This window comes from Schistocerca gregaria, chromosome 2 (assembly GCF_023897955.1).
Source record: "Schistocerca gregaria isolate iqSchGreg1 chromosome 2, iqSchGreg1.2, whole genome shotgun sequence".
In the NCBI taxonomy this organism is placed as follows: Eukaryota; Metazoa; Arthropoda; class Insecta; order Orthoptera; family Acrididae; genus Schistocerca; species Schistocerca gregaria.
Window position 1 is genome coordinate 197,057,430 of NC_064921.1, and position 21,751 is coordinate 197,079,180.

At 36.5% G+C, this 21,751-nt stretch overlaps 1 protein-coding gene across 1 annotated transcript in view; it reads left to right on the forward strand.

Moving 5' to 3' along the window:
• Positions 1 to 21,751, forward strand: part of LOC126336667 (protein O-glucosyltransferase 2-like) — a 60,101-nt gene that overhangs the window by 11,893 nt on the left and 26,457 nt on the right. The window contains exons 2-4 of the mRNA XM_050000614.1: positions 9,533 to 9,738; positions 18,633 to 18,844; positions 18,925 to 19,172. Of these exons, the coding sequence (XP_049856571.1) occupies positions 9,533 to 9,738; positions 18,633 to 18,844; positions 18,925 to 19,172 (666 nt within the window). The remainder of the gene's footprint in view (positions 1 to 9,532; positions 9,739 to 18,632; positions 18,845 to 18,924; positions 19,173 to 21,751) is intronic.

Here is a 21,751-nt window from a genome sequence, read left to right on the forward strand (position 1 = left end):
TCAATTGATTCATTTTAGGTGGTAGGGACAGATATTCTTGTGAAGTGGTTTTGAGCACATTTTACAAACACTGTCATAAGCAGCTAATTTGATGACCCACACACAATGGAAATATTTTAGAACTTGTAACCACAAGTATACCAAACTTTATTGGCAGTGTCAGTAAAGACATAGGGATTCATAATCATGACATCCCCATAGTGGGTTGTTGAACTAGCTGCCCAAGAAAGATTTTGGAAAACATGTTCAGAACTGCTTCACAAGACTGTCTATCAGCACCAATTGCATTGAATACAAAGATGTCGCAGTCTATACTTTATAAGTTAAAGATGCCTATTACTAATATTGCATGATTGGGTATTCTGCAGTATTAAGCATAGATTTTATATGATAGCTACTACAGTTAGTAACTCCAACAAGAAGGCTAAGAGAGTTTGCTGGTAAGAGCAGATAAGCAGTTGCTAGCATTCTATGTAGACAATGAATAGACATCATTTAATTCCAATATGATGGATGTAGAAGAATTATGGGCAAAGCTTAAGCTGACTGTAAATTACTTTCTGGAGAACTATGTGCCAAAATAGTGGATTGTGGAGGGAAAAGACCTACCATAAAAAAAAGAAAGAAACGAGAATATCAACAGTCAAAAGTTAGTAGAAAATTAAGTAGAAATTTGTGTGGCTGTAAAAAAAGATCAATAAGTTAAGCAAACAAAAACTTCCACTGGTCATACCTTAGCAAAAGATCCTGCTGAAAAAATGAGTAAATTCTGGCCCCACATTAAATCACCAAGCTGAAAGTAAGCTTCTATCTAGTAAATGTCAACCAGTCTCATTTGGCTACAAAAGACAACAAAATGAAAGCTGAAGTTTTAAATTTCATGTTTGAGAAGTCATTCACGCAAGAGGATCATAAAGACCTATTTTCGTTTGATCTTTGCACAGGCATAATAATAGGCATCCCTGGTATAGAGAAGCAACTGAAAGAATGGAAAACAAATAGGTCACCAGTCCATATAGAATCCCATTATGGTTTTACAGGCAGTACTCTATGGCATTGGCCCTGTCAGGGAAATCCACTCATGTGGCCAGCTATTCATGAGTCACAGACAGCTTGTTGATGAAATGAGACCATGATGATTAATCCATGCAACCGATAACTTGTTGAAATACTATGAGAATCAATAATGCTACATGGCCAGTGGCAAGAAGTGGTGGCAGCATTGAATGGAAGCTGAACGGAGTGGTAGGAAGGGGAGAAGCATTAGTAATGAGGGAGTAGGGAAGCAGTGAATGTACTCAGCTGCACCCAATGTGATGATGCATGACACATCAGTAAACAAAACATTTCATCTACTGAGACAAAAATGAGACTTTTCCAGTGGTTTTTTTTTCTTTTTTTCAAATTTCCCTGCTATTTCCCTGACATGTTTGAAATTCCCTGTTATTTCCTGATTTCCAGAACCTGTCACAACCACGTTCATTATAGATAACTACTGAAAAGAGACTGATTAATATTGTCTGCGAGGTCATTAATGTACAAGATAAGCAGATAGGGTCCCAACAAACTTCCCTGGGTCACACTCGAAGTTACTTCTACATCTGACGATGACTCTCCATCCAAGATAATGTTACATTCTCCCTTCCAAAAACTCCTCAATCCAGTCAAAAATTTTACTTGATACCCCATATGATCGTACTTCTGACAATAAGCAAAGGTGCAGTACTGAGTCAAATGCTTTTCGAAAATCAAGAAGCACTGCATTTACGCAACTGCTTTGATGCAAAGTTTTCAGTATGTCATGTGAGAAGAGTGCGAATTGGGTTTCACATGATTGATGTTTTCGGAATCTATGCTGAGATCATTCTGTTCAAGATACCTCATTATGTTTCAGCTCAGAATATGTTCTAAGAGTCTACAACGAATCGATATCAGGGATATTGGATGGTAGTTTCATTGATTACTTCTACTACCCCTCTTGTACATGGGTTTGATCTGTGCTTTTTCAATGAATAGGGCACAGTTTTCTGTTTGAGGGATCTGTGATAGATTGCAATTAGGGGAGAAACTGACTCAGCTGCAAATTCAGTATAGAATTTGACAAGGATTCCATTGGGCCCTGAACTTTGTTCAGTTTTAATGATTTAAGATGTTTCTCAACACCTTATTTCATTTGTTTATTCAGTGGCACAAGGATTAAACTAGGACAATTCTCCTGAGTTTTTGTTTGCAAAGGAACATTTGAAAATGGAGTTAAACATTTCAGCTTTTGCTTTGTTACCTTAAATTTCAGTTCCTGTGTCATTCACTGGGGACTGTACACTTAACTTTTGTGCCAATAATGGCCTTTACATAAAGCCAGAATTTTTTTTTTTTTGGTCTGTGAAATATCATTTGACAACATTCTGATACAGTGATCACTGAGTCACTGAAGGTATCATGCATTGCTCTCTTGACAGTCAAGTGTGTTTCATTCAGCATCTCTCGATAGACCAATGCTTTGTTTTACTCGCATTCTCCAGTAATCTCTATTTCCTTCTATGTTTCTTTACAGTGACTGTTTACTATGGAAGATCAATCGCATTATCAAATGTATGCCGATATCACCAGAAATTTAGAGATTATTAATCACCCTTCAAGCAGTCCACAGTCATCACCTCTCCATCTAATACCTAAGAAATGTGGTGCATGGTGCCCATGTGCTGATTATCACAAAATTAATGCAAGGACACTTCCTGACAGACCCAAGTTAAGCGATCACAACTATGCTCTATGTGGTGCGATTGCAAGTTAATGTGCTTGAGTAGGAAAAACAAACCCATAATGTTCAGATGCAGTAGTGTCCTGCATGTCATTTAAATATCTGGGTGTAATGTATCAAACATGTGAGGAAATGTGAATGGTCAATGTCGTTTTATTAAGAGAATTCTAGGAAAATGTGGTTCACATGTGAAGGAGACAGCTTATAGGACACTAGAGCGACCTATTCTTGAGCACAGTTTGAGTGTTTGGGATCCGTAGGTTGAATTAAAGGAAGGCTTTTAAGCAATTCAGAGGCAGATTCCTAGATTTGTTACTGGTAGGTTTGAACAATATGCAACTGTTACAGAGACGCTTCAGGAACTCAAATTGGAATCTGTGGAAGGAAGGCAACATTCTTTTCGAGGAACACAATTGAGAAAATTAAGAGAGCTGGTATTTGAAGCTGACTGAAGAACGATTCTACTGCTGCCAATGTGCATTTCCTTTAAGGACCATGAAAATGAGATAAGAGAAATTATAGCAGAGATGCTGAGTTGCAGATAGATACAACAAAAAGAATTTCATAGTTAAAGCTTTTGGCTATTAAGGTGAGCGCCCCCCCCCCCCCCCCCCCCACACACACACACACACATGATTGCAGTCTCAGGCAACTGAAGCCACACTGTGAGCTGTAGCACCAGTGCATGATGGGAGTGGCGACTGGGTGGGTGTAAGGAGGAGGCTGGGGCCGGTCTGGAATGCCTCCCACCACCTCCCAAAGTCCCACTGTCTGGCCACAGAGAAGCATTCCCATTGTAACTCAGTGCCACCCAGGACTAGAGCAACTGAATTACATTCTCTGCCAGGGTTTCAATTACCTCTCGTCATGCTCTGTAATGAGAAATGTCCTACCCACTATCCTCCCCACCCCTCCTACAGTGGTATTCTGCCATCCATTGAACCTACACAATGTACTCGTTCATCCTTACACAACCTCTGCTCCCAATCCCTTACCTTGTGGCTCATACCCCCATAATAGACCTAGATGCAAGACCTGTTCCATACATCCTCCCACCACCACCTACTCCAGTCTGGTCACTAACATCACCTATCCCATCAAAAACAGGGCTACCTGTGAAACCAGTCATGTGGTCTACAAGCTAAGCTGCAACCACAGTGCTGCATTCTATGTAGGCATGACAACCAAGAAGCTGTCTGTCCGCATGAATGGCCACCAACAAACTGTGGCCAAGAAACAAGTCAACCACCCTGGTTCAGATGTGTAACTCTATTGTGACATTTCAAATGGAACTTCTCTTCCTTCCCTGCCACCTGCATTCTGCAGATGTGCTTTTGACAGCCTTTACAGTCTATGCCACCCTGGTGTAACATCATCAACTCGCTTGGTTTCAGAAAGTTCTGTCTGGCTTGATGTGCAAAAGGATTATCACGAGTGGACTCATGCATTCCTTCAGTGTCAGCACAGTAATATAACCTGTCATGTGCATGCAACAGTTGGAGATTTTCCAGATATGTCAACACACTTCACATGTGTACAGACCAACATAGTAGGTCCATTTCCAGGGTCCAATGGTCAGCGCTATTTATTATCTGCAATTGATTGTTTCACCCATTGGCCAGAAGCTATGCCAGTCAACAGCATATTGGCTGAAATCCTAACTTCTACCTTTGTGTCAAATTGGGTTTCACGCTTTCGTTGTCCACTGCACGTCACTATGGATGTGATCGGCAATCTCAGTATGAGTTATTTACTCAGCTTAGTAAATTCTGCAGCACTCTTCATCACATAACAACTAACTACCTTTCAGTGAGCAATGGCATGATCAAACATTAACACCATTCTTTAAAGGCTGCACTGATGTGTCATGACACTAATTGGTCTACTGCCTTACCCAATGTCTTACTTTGTCTTTGCACCTAATACAAACCAGACATAGATTCATTGGCAGTGGAGCTTGTTTACGGTGAAAGTTTCATTGTGAAAACTATTATAAGCATCTCGCATTGAGATCCATGCTAAATTTCGAGCTTCTATAAAAGATTTCCAACCTTGGGGTTTTGAGTTTGTTTAAATTTGGCATGCATTTTTTGTGGTTTCTGCAACCGTTGGTTATGTAGTAGTTTTACCATTTAACTCAATGTCCAGAATCTGTACTCCTGATTTGATGACTCAATATCGGTCCATGTATGGGGTTGTAGAGATGGTTTGACACCGTCTGTAATGTGATGTGTGCATGTTTGCAAGTTATGATGCACATAGGTAGGCATTGTTCCATGTCCTGGTGTTTGACGAGAGTGAATGCATGCAATATTTTCTCTGACTGGTCAGGTAGTTCTTTGGAACTTGGGGCAATGAACTTGCTCAGCAGTCTAAATGCTTCACTTTGAAAGGAGGATATAAGATGAACATCAACAAAAGCAAAACGAGGATAATGGAATGTAGTCGAATTAAGTCGGGTGATGCTGAGGGAATTAGATTAGGAAATGAGACACTTAAAGTAGTAAATGAGTATTGCTATTTGGGGAGCAAAATAAGTGATGATGGTCGAAGTAGAGAGGATATAAAATGTAGACTGGCAATGGCAAGTAAAGCATTTCTGAAGAAGAGAAATTTGTTAACATTGAGTATAGATTTAAGTGTCAGGAAGTCATTTCTGAAAGTATTTGTATGGAGTGTAGCCATGTATGGAAGTGAAACATGGACGATAAATAGTTTGGACAAGAAGAGAATAGAAGCTTTCGAAATGTGGTGCTACAGAAGAATGTTGAAGATTAGATGGGTAGATCACGTAACTAATGAGGAAGTATTGAATAGGATTGGGGAGAAGAGAAGTTTGTGGCACAACTTGACCAGAAGAAGGGATGGGTTGGTAGGACATGTTTTGAGGCATCAAGGGATCACCAATTTAGTATTGGAGGGCAGCGTGGAGGGTAAAATCGTAGAGGGAGACCAATAGATGAATACACTAAGCAGATTCAGAAGGATGTAATTTGCAGTAGGTACTGGGAGATGAATAAGCTTGCACAGGATAGAGTAGCATGGAGAGCTGCATCAAACCAGTCTCAGGACTGAAGACCACAACAACATATATTCTCTCAAAAATAACAGCTGAGAAGGCTTTATGGTGTTTCCAACAGAGTGCTAAATATTCATTCCCATATAATAAGCCGTCTTACCTGAAGCTTGTAATGCTGCATCACTCGCTCAAGATATTTCTCCAGAGGGATTGAAATATGCCGTTGTTAAACACCTGTATAATAAGGCTACTGATGTAATTTTCCAAAATTTTTGAGAAATAGATGTGTTACGGAATAGTGTCCCATCTGAGTAACAATAACATCTCAGTAAATACAGCTCAGATTTTAGGAGAGTTGCTCAACTGAAAATGCCATTTACATGTTGACTCAACAAATTTTACAAGCATTAAATAATAATTTGAAATTAATTATAAAACAGTCTAGATCACAAGGCATGTTTATAAAAAGGTGACTGGTTTTGATTATCATGTAATCATCTTCAGACAGTGGCTGTGCATGTAGTAGGATCCACTGAATGGTGATAGTCAACTTCAGGGAGCACTTACAAAAATTGCAGTGAGACCAATCAGAAACTTTAAATAGGTATCTGTCATATTTTCATTCAATATCATGTGGAATATATTCTGGGGTAACTCATCTTTAAGAAAGAAAGTCTTCATTGCTCAAAACTGTGCTGCCAAAGTAGTGGGTGGTGCTCACTCATGATTATGATTATCTCGTAGAAACTTTGATTACTGGTTCATGGTATATTTATTTCCTCATGAAGTTTCTTGTAAATAATCCTCTTAGTTCCAAAGGAGCAATAAGATACATAGTTACATTACCAGAAAAAAATGACATTCATTCCTTACCCATTGATATGTCATGTTTGACTGAAAGTAAAGTAAAATTTGAAAACGAACTGAAAATCTTTCTCCTTGGTAATGCCTCCTATTCTGTAGAAGAATTTCTATTATTGCAATGTGTTAAAGGTGGTAGGTAGGAATTACTAACTCACATCTGTATATTAAAAAAAAGAGCTTATTAATGTTCAGCATGTAGCTGTATTTACAAATTAATTTGTGATCAGAATGTAAAATGACTTGTTCCACATCATTATGATTTATTGTTCATATGATCCTGGAACATGAAACTAACCAACAAACTAACTGATGTACTCCTTGGCATGCAGTAATGCAGAAATTAATGAGTTTTCAGCAGAAGAGAAATGAACTTCATTAATTGCAATATGAAAATGATAAAGAAGTGATGAGTGATAATTCTTAGTTATTATGTTATATGAAACTTGGTAGTAAATCATTAAAGATGTGCAAAGTCTAACAATATTACTTTATATGAAAAGGAAAATTAATGCAAGAAAACTGTAAAAATTAAAGCTGGCCATTTCTTACCTCCACAAGCCAAAATCTTAGTATTGCTAATACACATATTTACAGGTAGGAAAAACTGTTCATACTTAGAGATGGGCAAACTCATTCATTCCTGGGAACTAGTTCACTGATGACCACTCTTTTTTGGGAACTGTTCATTTTTACTCATTCACCGTTCAAATTTGTGCTTGGTATATTGCTCTTATGAGAAATTGAAAATTAGTAGCATAGGTGACTGAAGGTGGAAGGCACCAAGAGGGGGAACTTGCCCCACACCTGGAGTACAGAGTTTTTATTCATAACAGAATTCTTACACACTTATAATTTTCATGATTCTGCAAAACCTCTCGTGTATTCAACTGCAGTGTTATGTGGCTGATCGCAGTGAAATGATATAAGGTGGCACACGAAAAATCGGCCATGAGTACAGACTGCTTGCCAATTATGCATGACTTGTTGACCGCTATGAGCAGAATCAATAAACATGTAATAATTAGACAGTGAAGAAATAACAAATAAGCTAATGCAAACAACAACTTCGAGACAACAGAGGACGATTGGTGGCCGATTTATTGTGTGCCGCTGAAATAATATTGTAGAAGTTATCATATTCTCTTTACAAATGTGAAACCAGATACTCGATTATGGAGCAAGGGCTTCATTTGGTTCCATAAGAATGAACATGCCCTTTTACCTTGGATAAAAAGAAAAAGATGGAAAATGGCCACTCATGTGTGCTATGCCAACTTCCTTCACATGTGTAATAACAAAAATATCTTGCCTTTTTTACAAGTATTTCTTCTTCTGTTTATCGAAATAGTGAAGTAAGGTGATATACCATTTTGTTACCTGAAAAGATGTATTTATTACATACCACATAATTTTCATGTAATTTACATAATTATAAAATACATTTTAATTACCAGTCGTGGATGCTGAATAGAATATGAAAAGAACCATAAATCGCAAAAAAGGTTTGAAAGAGATCTAGAATGGGTGTGTGAAGTGAACGAAATGAATGACAACTCGATACTGAACTAATTATGAACAGTCGTCAGTGAAACTGCGATGAGTGACCATGCAAAGAAGGACGAGTCCGGACAAGAGAGACAGACAGGAATGGGACCAAGGCTGGAACGAGACCAGCCGACATGCTGTTGTGGGAATGAGACAAACCGTTTCCCATTCCCAGGAATTATAAGTAGATAGCTACGACTGAGACCGAGGCAGACAGGAATGGGACCAAGCTGGAATGAGACCGGCCAATGTACTGTTGTGGTACGAGACCAACTGTTTCCCATCCCCGGGAACTATTAAGTAGAAAGCTATGGCCAAAGTGAACTATGAAAGACTGTTCCTTAGAATTTGTTCCTCGCTCCTTCCATTCATCTTAGTGAAATGTTCCTTTGGACCCGTTAGTTCATGAAAGACCCATCTCTAGTTCATACTTCGTAGAATTGTTAGTTCCTTCCTCAAAAGGAGAAGAAGGATAAGTTCGTGAAAGTCAGCCAAGTCACTCAGATCGAAGGAACTAGCAGCTCTGGAAGGTATGAACAATTTTTTTGTACTTATAAATATGTCTATCTGCAATACTGAAGTTTCAGCTCCTGAAGGTCCTCTTTCCTATCTGAGAAAGGAACCTAACTGTTCAGAATAGTTTGTATACTTGTAAATGTGCCCATCAGCAGTATTGTAATTTCATCTCATAAAGGTAAGGAAAACACTTTACATTTTTAAATCCATTAATATTAATTTTAAAAAAAAGGAAATGTGTATTTTCATGCAACTAGTGTTGTAGGAGCTTAAAGCGTTGTGCCTGATCTGAGAATTTGTTGGTCATTTAAATCTTCTGATCTATGTAACTGGTCTACAGAGGAATTTATACAGTTATGACTTTTGTGTAATGCATACTTGAATAATACTGCAACACAAAAATAATAAGAGTATGATGATCAGCTTTTTACGGAAGAAAGTCATTGGTCTCCTGCGATTAGTTAGTTATACTGCACTTGCTATATGCCGTAAACCATAAGCGTACGCTGGGCTCGTATATTATTTTGTGTGTGTGTTTTTCCTTTTTATGGTGTCCCTGATGCTGCAGTATGTAAGTGTGTTTTGGAAAACCTTTGATATTTATATAATGTCATAGGACAGTCATATGGTTTCTTTTAGATACTTCTGAAATTAATTTGTATCTATCACTAACTGTTACATAAAGTGAAAATTAACAATATGTCACGATATTTCTTGTGCTACTACTATTATGTTTTGTTGCCACAGTTTTAGATGTCAGTGATCCCATTTCTGCTACTAAGTGTATCATTACTATTATGATTATCGGTAGCCTTCTCTGTTATTAGGTTTCAGACTTCCCAAGGAGATGTTTTCTCAGTTGATATAACTGGAGATTCTGAATTCAAATATTGTCGGGTTTGGGTTAATATACTTGATAGGAAAGATGGGAGCTACATTGTGAGATACAAACTGTATCATACTTGCTTAAATTTGAAAATAAGTGTAAAATACAAAGGCAGGAATGTTGCATCTTCACCATATACATTCAAAGGTATTTAGATCAACTTTTTTATTTCTTCTTACACTGTTTTGAATATATTAGCATCACTGTAATGATTAGTATATCTCGCCTGTTTAATTATTATTCTGATATTAAAGGCTAAAAACTCATTCATATTAACTTCACAAATAATGGACAGAGAGAGATTTAGAGTTTTTTTAGTCTTCTTTATAAAGCAAGAATAGTGGTAAAGTCCATAAGTATTGTAAAATACCTACAAAAGACATATCTGAAGTTTTCATTACAGCATCCTCTGTCAGAAGCTAAATTACAGCTGCTGTGCAGGAAAAAATGCAGGAAGATGAATAGCATAAGGGAAGAACAGTTTGTCATGTTGCCATCGCTTGGTAAAAAAATTTGTCCACCAGGACTCAAAGTTATGGTAACATTTTTCTCTTCTGTGGCATATTTGTAATTCTGTGTCCTCATGCACTGACTTATCTCCTAACAAGGGAAACACTAAAACCATTTGATTTTGTACAAATTATAATTGTTTTAGAAATTATTAAGCCCTATTAATGTTTGTGTTTGCACATTGTGGTGTTATTTTTAGTTTTTTGTCATCTGTTGATCAATTGAATCTGATACTGAACAGCAAATCACTTGTCTTACCACACTTTGTGATGTTTATGAGAAGATTATTTGAATATAACTAAGTAAAGAAATCATCTGAGTTAAACACTTTGTCCAATAAACAAACCAGATTAATACGCTCTTATTCCAAGAAATGTCTGCAGGTTTTGAGTCAAGTGCAAAGCCTATATAGAAGACTGGCAGTTCTGTGGCAATGTAGACTGTGACTGTCTGGACTTGCAGCACAGGCTTGAGAGCTGCAGGGTGGGATACTACGTCTTCTTTTTCTGAAAAAAATGTATTTCTGTTTTTGACCATGAAAAAGATATAAGTTTGCTGTAGTTTTAAACTTTATGAAATGTGACCAGTTCATAAGGGTGACGTAACTCAGGTATTTATCTTGTCTTCTGCTCATTGTCCTGGAATTCTTCTCAAGAACAGGTTTCAGATCTAAAGTCCATGCTGAAGCATGTTATATGGATTAAGTAAAAGATACAACCTTACACTTTTCATTGCATTTTTATTGCACAAAGTGGCAAAGGCAGTCCGTCAAAATCCTCGATCAACAGTGCTCTCTAGTGGACCAACTCCCACTGTTATACAGGCTTTTCAACAATTACTCAGTTGTTAGCGCACAATTTTTAGATATTACAATTAAAAAGTATGACATCAAGTTAATTTGATGTGATTACAAAATTGTTTCAAATATTCTTATCAGTTTCAGACATACTGTTCAGCCATGAAACACTGTTATCACAGAAGTTTGCATCAAATAAGCAGAATCAACAATGAATTCCATAGTTTTCGTAATTATATGAAGATGAAATTAAGCACGGCTTTCCAGTCGTGTTTTTGGTATACACTTGAATAGACATTTTTATTAGTGTTTACGGTAGTTCTGTCTTTCATACAGAAAGCAGCTTTTGATGATCTGTTGTCATGTTTTGCATTGCATAATTCAACAAATTGTCTTAATTACTTTGAAAATTAGTGACTTTCAGTACATACAAACAACTGTCATCTGTATAAAGGAATGATGACAATGCAAATTCATGCTGGACTGGGACTTGAACCTGAATTTTCCACTTTAACTGCTTCGACTACCCGTGCACAACTCATGCCCATATCCAGACTACCACATATCATCGTTCCTGCATCACAACCTGTACTCGTACACACATTATGTAATTACTGTAAAGGGGAGGACATTTTAATTGCAAGTCACAGGCTAGTATCGACATTTGGATCAGTAGCTGTATTTATGCATCCATGCATGTCTGAAGGAACATTACATTGTTCTTCTTAACAATGCAGGCACTGCAATATCATAATAACAGGTATTTTGGCTAACAGATGAAAATAAGTAACCTTGCATTGCATGATTTCATTTTATGGTAATTAGAACAAAATGCAATAATTTCAGACATTCCTACCCAATGACAGAGTTCTATAGGTTTGTTGTGTTGATGCTTCATAATCTATTGCATTTTATATCATCCACAAGGTAGAGATTACTGGTACTGAGATTATGTGAACGATAACTTGTCCTCAATGAGGTAAGAGTTATGGTATTGATTGGGACAATATACTTCCTAAATTGGTCTGTTATATTTGTTACCTATCCATCAGCTGGGACCATATGGTGACTTTTATCTGGTTTTATGATTATTTGTATACCTCATGTCTCAGACACCATTCATACTCGCTTAATGTTTGGACTAGTGATTGTATTTATGCCTGTGTGAATATTTGAAATCAAAACTTCTGCCTGAAGGTGAATAATAATACTCAAAATGTCAACTGCAATAAATAAATTATTTGACAGTTGGAAGTGGAAACAACAATGTTTAATAAGTTGATGTGGTGTTTTTAAGAGTTTCAGAAAGCTTTTGATTCAGTATCACAGCATAACCTAGAAAATACATTATTGCAGTTTATCAAATTAGGTTTCTTACTGGATAAAAATTTCCTAACAGGAAGAATACAGCAGATTATCCTAGGTGGCGGGTCATCTCCAGACACACAAATAACATCAGGTACATCTTGGGGGCTACAATAGAAGTATTGCTGTAAATGTGACATATTAATACCTAGGTGGAAAGAATTAATTGCTATCTCATGTTTCTTACAGATGTTGCTGTTAAATTAATTGCTATCTCAGGTTTCTTACAGATGTTGCAGTTACCTAAGAGGAAATAATATCCAGTAACGACTGCAGTAAGATCCTTTTAGATCTTGATTAGATTTGTGCCAAGGTTGGCAGTTAGTATTTAATGTAGACAAATGTTTGTTTATCCTGCAAAATTTGAAAGTGAAATATCCTTTGACTACAAGATTAATGAGTCACAACTGCAGTCACTCATATTATACAAATAATTTGGAGTAACAATGTTTAGAGACATGAAGTGGAACAATTGTGTAGGTGAAGCAAATGGTAGGCTATAGTTCATTGGTTGGGTACTGAGAAACTGCAATTTGCCTACAAAAACAAGAAATCACATTGCCTATCTATACACCCCACAACCTGTATTTTAACACCCATGATGGAACTATGTTAAGTCTTTTGATTTTACTCATGTATTTTTATGCATGACCACAGTTACTTTATGGGAACTATGTTGTAGTCATTTGTGTGGTTTTACACAGTTTATTTGCACATTTTTAATGTTGTGGAATTGTATAAGAGCATTTACCAAATGACATGGGGATGGAAATTTGTTTAAAAAATAAAGCAAAATAGAAATTTTGGCATATGTATGAAATGTAACAATTAAAACCTGTTACTTGGATATTATGAATAATGCCATGTTTGATCACTATACTTAAATTCACATTAGGATAACTTTTGTAAAAAAGAAGAAAATACACATCTTTTACCTATAGTGTGAGCAGTGAAAGGCAAAACTTTTAAATGTGAAACGAGCTAAACTTTTATTATATTCTTAAAAGGTGAGAAGGTCACACTAAGTTCCAACTAAACACAACTGAGCATCCCAAAGAATACATTCATTTGAAAAAACTGATGCAGACTTTGTGTAAACATTTACATTATAAAGAAAAGTGTATCCATGTACTAAATAAAAGTATGTTATGTTAATATATCTGCATTCAGCAACCATAGTAACAGAGAAAATTAATATATAATAATGTGATTAATATGAGATCATTCCATCTAAAGTATGAAGTCATTAGAAATATAAACAGATGTCAAGAGCGAAAGATATCTGACAAAGTAGCAAGACATATTTTGTATAGTGTGCTCATCAGTTTCCTTCTGCTGCTTCTGGGATAGTTTTCAGACTAATTACTTTTCAGACTTCAGTACAGAAAGTTTAAATGATTTCGCAAGATTTGCTTTAGTGACCCATATGAAAATAAAGTATTCCACAGTTGTTGAAGACACTTTCATGTCTGAGGTTCATGGTAAGCCTCCATTTTTGGTGGGTGAGGCAGTGCTACAATAGGTTTATCTACTCAGTTGATGTATAAAGGCAAAAAAGTGCAAAAATTGTCTCTTGGCACTTTCTTGAAAGTTGTCAATATGCCGCAGTGTTCAAGGAGACTAGTTTTCAAACAATTTACATGCAGTCATCAAGATTTTTTCACTTTACAATATATTCAGAGTTTCAGTAATAAGGTAGGAACTGTTATAAACTTTTTATATAGGCACTCAAACTCTGTGTCTCTCATGAAATTTTTCTATCTCAAGAAGCAGTAAGTAACTTTATGGACATGTCTAACAAAACTATTTCACAATGTAAGTTAACCTTCATTAGAAATTGTCCTAAAACATTTTCAATTATCTTTAATTAAACTTCCTGGCAGATTAAAACTGTGTGCCGGACTGAGACTCGAACTCGGAACCTTTTCCTTTTGCGGGCAAATGCTCTACCAACAGAGCTTCTGTGAAGTTTAGAAGGTGGGAGACTAGGTACTGGTGGAATTAGAGCAGTGAGTATTTCTTGGGTAGCTCAGTTGGTAGAGCACTTGCTTGCGAAAGGCAATGGTCCCAAGTTTGAGTCTCAGTCTGGCACACAGTTTTAATCTGCCAGGAAGTTTCATATCAGTGCACACACTGCTGCAGAGTGAAAATTTCATTCTGGAAACATCCCCCAGGCTGTGGCAAAGCCATGTCTCCGCAGTATCCTTTCTTCCAGGAGTGCTAGTTGTGCAAGGTTTGCGGAGAGCTTCTGTGAAGTTTGGAAGGTAGGGGCAAGGTACTGGTGGAATTAGTGCTTTGAGGACAGGTTGTGAGTTGTGCTTGGGTAGCTCAGTTGGTAGAGCACTTGCCCACAAAGGCAAAGGTCCTGTGTTTGAGTCTCGGTCCGGCACACAGTTTTAATCTGCCAGGAAGTTTCATATCAGCGCACACTCTGCTGCATAGTGTTAATTTCATTCTATCTTTAATGACTTTAGATAACCGGCAGCATTCCACAAAAATTACAGTTCTGTAGTTTTACAAAAAAATTTTAGTTAATGCTATGTGTTTTTCAAATTAATCAAGATTTTGAAGGACACAATTAGCTTCATTCATAGCACACAAATTTCATGCACGTACATTGCATGGAGAGAGTGATGGTAAGTGGGTATAATATCCAATGATATCTGTGTTGTACTAGATTGGAAATTTGTCTGTTACTTCTAGATGATCATCTTCACCAAAGTCACTGGCATTGTCTTGAGCATTCACGTATTCTTCTTCGTCTGCCTTCATAGGACTACTATTGGACACATCAGATTCTGTAAAAGCTTTTGCAAAATTTTTACTGTTATTAGATACTGTTGCAATCAATTGGGTCTAAAATGAATTCTCTATGAATTTCATCTAGCGTTGTGGCCACATGATCATAGCTATTAACTACAAAAAATTTCAAACATGCTAATGTATTGGATTGTCTATTGAGGTTAACCTCAAGCCAGTGAACCACAACTTTGTAAAAACTCATTTTCCACCTTGACCATATGTCAACAATTGTGCATGTATATTCTACTTCATACAATGGTAATTTTATTGCTGAAACTTGTTCCTGTTATAAATGTTTAGTTTCCAGTTAAGTATCGGTCTTGTAGTTACATTTGTTCCACAATCTGAAATGTTTGAGCATTTTTAATGTAAATGGGCAAATAAAAAAATTTATTCTCCACGTGATGGCAGGGGAACACATACACAAAAGGGTTTAACTTTCACAAGCTTTTAGGGCCAATGGCTCCTTCTTCTAGGGTAAGAGTTGAAGGGGATGGAAGAGGGGTGAAAGAAAAGGACTGGAGAGCTTTAGGGAAAGGAGTACAGTTTAGAAAAGTCACCCAGAACCCCAGGTCAGGGGAGACTTATCAGAGGGGATGAGAAGGAAAGACTGATTGTTGGGAACAGCACCGTATGCTGTATGGAATCATCTGTTAAAATTACTGGGACCAATTAAGTTTCACATGGTCCTATTCCAAATCCCAAGCCACTTTCCATGATGTTGATCTCATCCTCACCAAAGGCCAGCTACACATTTCTGTCCACATCAAACCCACTAACAAACAACAGTACTTACATTCTGACAGTTTCCATTGTTTTCATGTCAAATGTCCCCTTTCATACAACCTTGACACTTGAGGCAACTATATTAGTTCAGATGCAGGCTCTTTACAGCAATACACCACCACTCTCACTTCAGCCTTCACTGGACGTAATTATACCAACAGTCTACTCCAAAAGCAGAGTTCCCGGGATTGACATTCTGTCACGCTGACCACTCAGCTACTGGGGGCGGGATGGTTGTATTAGAAGTGGAATACCATTGTCTTCCTATAGCTTTAGAACTGACTTATTCTGTCAGTTAAAGGCAGACATGCAGTTTGATACAGTCTCCAAACCTTAGTGAAATTGGACATTTTTGTCATTAACAAATCACCGTTAGCAGTGAAATAAGCACTGTGACAGGAAAAATCTTAAGAGGAGTTGAATGCTATATCTTTTCTAACTTACTCACTAGGCCATCAAGCCACATTCTTGTGTAAGGCATCAATAATTTATTAAATATAAACCACAGTGAACTACAGGAACTAGTTATATGTGAGTGTGCTGATCATGAAGTAAACAAAGAAAATTTGGTGGTATTCTATGTTGTTTGTTATATGAGTTGTGAGTAAAACAGACATGCACATTGAAAGAAGGCTGATATTATTAATCTACTCAAGAAAGTCCTCCTCCGTGTGTGTATGTGTGTGTGTGTGTGTGTGTGTGTGTGTGTGTGTGTGTGTGTTTTGCCTTCTTTATGTAGGGAATAGTGATCTATACATTTTGTATTTCATTACAACTTTTACATTGTTTTAATTAAAAAATTGTCTAGATGGAAATTTATTCAAACAACACCAAGCCCTGTTTTCATCTAGGATAGTGTAGGCAGTGTGTCACATGGATCCACAATTTTGGAGATATTGTATGAAGCAGAGGGCCTAAGGTGGCAGAATTTCCTGAATACCCAGTGTTTGGGGGACAGAGGGGGTTGAGGGGAGGAGCGGGAAGAGGCAGAACGATAAGTATGTCATAAACTTTTGTTCAAAGCAGCAAACACATAGCACATGATATAGTTTCATTGTAGATGACAAATCTTTACCAAGAAAACTGTTTGAATGCCTCCATATTTATATTCAGTGCAGTAATCCATATCAGTAAAAAGCGTTAATTCTTTTCCTAGAATCTAGAAATAATAATGTCAGTTATTTAAAAAAGAAACACGAAAGAAGTCATTCATTCATTTATTCATTCATTCATTCATAAGTTCTGCAGATTCCATCAACAAGGAGAACCTTCAGGGTTGTGGAATGTGTCGAGATATATATTAACAAAATACGAGGAAACCAAAGAAACTTAATCTGTATACTGTATCAACAATAAGCTATCACTATATTGGTAAAAGCTATCCATGCTTGTCATATGTCAGTGACATAATCAACTGAAATGAAACAAAAGCTGCTACTTTGTGTGGGTAGTGACAGGGAAGGGGGGGGGGGGGGGGGGGGCGTAGAAGAAGCTGCTGCTGTCTTCTCTGTTATGCTAGGTAGCTGCTGTAGTCTGCTATTGATAGCTTGATATTTACTAGATTACAGCGGTATATTTCAAACAAAATATTTGTCAGGATTTGTAAATACAGAGTACTTTTTAATGTACTTCACTACTTATCATGCAACTTTGCAACAAACATTGCTACTTGCCATGCAGATAACCTGATGTTTCAATCCTTGAATAAAGATATTCAGATAATTTTTAGAAAGAGTGGTTAATGAGGCACATTTTTAATTTTCTTTTGAATTGGCAGGGATTCCCCAGTTTCTGCTTTATGTGAGACAAGAATATGTTAAGTAAATTTTCACGAAAGTACATAAATCCATTCTGAACCCTAGACAAGGAGGAAAAGTCCATGTGAAATTTACTTTTGTGTCTTGTATTGTGATTGTGTAAAAAAAGAAGCAGTAAGAAAGGTAGTGTAACAATTCCAAAATTTCAAAATTTTAAACATGGCTGAAGCAGCAACTGTTGAAAATCTTCACAGTAAATGATAACAGCCAACCAGTTTCAGAATAAAGATTTATTGAAATCGTTGACCACAGTTTCGGTATATCTGATTATACCTTCATCAGAAGCAAAAATACACCTGAATGGGAAGACACCTTCATTAACAAAAAAATTAGCAACATAACTGAGATAGAACACTTATAGCTTCAAGTAACCATGAAAAATACCAAAGTATTACAAGCACAAAAACTTTTAGTCACTTACTAAAATCATATCCTGCAATAGAGATGCATAAAACAATTGTGGCAAAGGCGTCATCAGTAGTTAAAATTAAAATATCACCTCCATCTGTACAGCATAATTACAAAGAGATGGCCGATGCGAACACGGCATACTACCAATACTTAGCCTGTTGACTAGAGTGAAGAGGGTGTGGGAGCACTAGGGCAGACAATTTCACAGAGAGAGGGCACTTTTAATTTGTGTGAGTGTCCCGTGCATATGATAAGCTAGCTAAATAATTGCTAAATAATATCTATCAGTCTTTTTTCAGTGTGCCTGCCTGGCTTTAAGTGCCTTCTCTATGTATTGACTATTATTATTCTTTTCGTATGATTTCATTATCTCTCTGACATGAAGTGTTTCAAATACTGCTGAAAGTAGTGTCCATGGTGATTAATACTGTATATTGAACTGTGTAATTGCCAATGAGAGGCTAAATGCAGTGTATGAGAACATCTATGCATTTGTATATGGTATTTCTGTCATAAAAAGGAAGAAACTAAGAGCATGAACATCTTTTCCCCAGGGCCAATCTTTTCTGAGGACTGTTACTGCCCAGCTGAATCTATTTCTGAGTGGTTAACCAAGTTTGGTTGTCAAAGAGAATATGAACAGATTACAGAAGATCTTAAGCTATTTCCTAATGTGAATCTCACTGAAGTCAGAAGAAGCATTCTTAAAAAGTATGACAGTCCAGGCAGCACTAGCCTCTGTAACTATGTCATTAAAGATAATGAGGTATTGCTATTTCTTCCTTTTTAAGCAAGGTACATAAAATAATGGAGCCTAGTATTTTTAGATTTTTGTTGTTGTTTTAGATATACAGAAAATGTTATGGAAAATATGTTGGTTTCAAGATGTTCATGGATGCCATATTATTATCTTTGGCACGTAAAGTAGTTCTTCCAGATCTGGAATTTTTTATGAACCTAGGAGACTGGCCACTTGTCAGCACTGAAAAGGGTCCGAAAGTGCCAGTATTTTCTTGGTGTGGTTCTGATGATACAATGGATATTGTTTTACCTACTTATGATATTACTGAGGCAACACTGGAATGCATGGGCAGGTATGACTTATTTTTGAATGAGTATTAAAAGATAGAAATTTCGATCAGTTTCGTTCAAGGCAATATTTTTGATGGCAACTTAAAATATAATTTTTGCTAATATTCCATTGTTTTGCTTTAGAATTTAACAAACTCACTTATGGCATGACAAATTTGCACATGATGTATTTATAATCTGTATTGTGGAAATCATTTTTAGAGTGAAGTGAGAAATATTAAGAATTTTACATACATCTGAAATTTATTTTCATAAGCTCACTGTTCATCAAATGTTCATTAAACAAAGTTTATTTGTATGAAATACTCCACTATACAGAAAAATACCTGTTGTTTCATGGTAAGTATCAGTATCTTAAGGTCTATATGTCCATAGCTACTCCACAAATACGAGCACCTATATCTCTCCATGCGAGCTATGATTTCCCTTCATTTACTATGATGATCATTGCTCCCTATGTGGTAAGCATCAACAAAATATTTTCACATTCAGAGGAGAAAATTGGCAATTGAAATTCCATGAGGAGATCCTGCTGCAACGAGAAATGCCTTTGTTTTAATGATGTGCACCTCATATCCTGTATCATGTCCATGACACTCTTTTCCTTATTTCTTGATAATACACGACATGCTGACCTTCTTTGAATTTTTTTAATGTCTTTTGTTAATCCTATATTATAAGGATCCCAAACCATGCTGCAGTACACCAAAAGAGGATGTACAAGTATTGTGTAGGCAGTCTCTTTAGTAGATCTTCTAAATGTTCCACCAATAAAACATAGTCCTTGGCTCGCCTTCCCCATGATATTTTCTGTGTGTTCTTTCCAGTTTAAGTTATTTGTAATTGTAATTACTAGATATTTAGTTGAATTTATGGCCTTTAGAACTTATTGATTTATCATCTAACGGTAGTTTAATGGATTTGTTTTAGCACTCATGTGGATGACCTCACACTTTTCATTATTTAGCCTCAAATGCCAATTTTTGCACTATACAGATATTGTATCTAAGTCATTTTGCAATTGGTCTTGATCTTCTGATGACTTTATTAGATGATAAACAAGAGCATTGCCTACAAACAACCGAAGATGGTTGCTCAGATTGTCTCCTAAATAGTTGATATAGATAAGGTACATAGAGGGCCTATAATACTACCTTGGAGAATGCCAGAAATCATTTCTGTTTTATTTGCTGACTTTCTGTAAATCACTACAAACTGTGACCTCTCTGACAGGAAATCATGAATCCAATTGCATAACTGGGACGATATTCCATAAGCACGCAATTTGATTACAAGCTGCTTGTGAGGTATGGTGTCAAAAGCCTTCTGGAATTCTAGAAATATGGAATCAATTTGAAATCCTTTATCAATAGCACTCAACACTTCATGTGGATAAAGAACTATGTTTTCTAAATCCATGTTGATTAAGTATTAATTGCTCATTTTCTTCAACATAATGCATAATGTTCGAACATAATGTATGTTCCAAAATCCTGCATGATATTGATGTTAATGATATGGGCCTGTAACTAAGTGGATTACTCCTATTGCTTTTCATGAATATTGGTGTGATGTCTGCAACTTTCCACTCTTTGGGTATGGATCTTATGTCAAGTGAGCAGTTATATATAATTGTTAAATATGGAGCTATTGCATCAGCATACTCTGAAACAAACCTGATTGGTATATAATCTGGATTGGAAGACTTGCTTTCATTAAGTGATTTAAGCTGCTTCACTATTCCAAGTCATATTGGCAGCTGTTCTTCATTCAAATTCTGGAATATTTACTTTGTCTTCTTTGATAAAGGAATTTTGTAAGGCTGTGTTCAATACTGTTTCCATTGCTATCACGCAGATACGGTATTGACTGTGTCTTGCTGCTGGCATATTTTACATATGACCGGAATCTCCTTGAATTTTCTGCCAGGTTTCAAGACAAAGTTTCATTGTGAAAACTATTATAAGCATCTCACATTGAGATCCATGCTAAATTTCGAGCTTCTATAAAAGATTTCCAACCTTGGGGTTTTGAGTTTGTTTAAATTTGGCATGCATTTTTTGTGGTTTCTGCAACAGTTTTCTGACATGTTTCATATACCATGGGAGATCAGCTCCATCATTTGTTAATTTATTTGGTATAAATGTCTCAATTGCTGTTGACACTATTACTTTGAATTCAAGCCACACGTGGTCTGTGCTTACATTGTTAATGTGGAAGGAGTGGGGATTGTCTCTCCATAGTTTTTGTCTGCTTTTTTGAATAGATATATTTTTTGTTTATTTTTAGCGGATCTGGGAGTTACGGCATTTGACCCTGTATTCACTAATCACTCTACCCATTTTGATGCTTGTTATTAGCTCAGATTATTTGTTGCCAAGAGGTCAAGTGTGTTTTTACAACCATTTACTATTCCAGTGGGCTCATGAACCAATTGCTCAAAATAATTTTCAGAGAATGCATTTAGCACAATTTTGGATGATGCTTTTTATGAATGTCTGGATTTAAACATGTATTTTTGCCAACATATCGAGGGTAAATTGAAGTCACCTCCACCTATAGTTGTATGAGTCAGGTATGT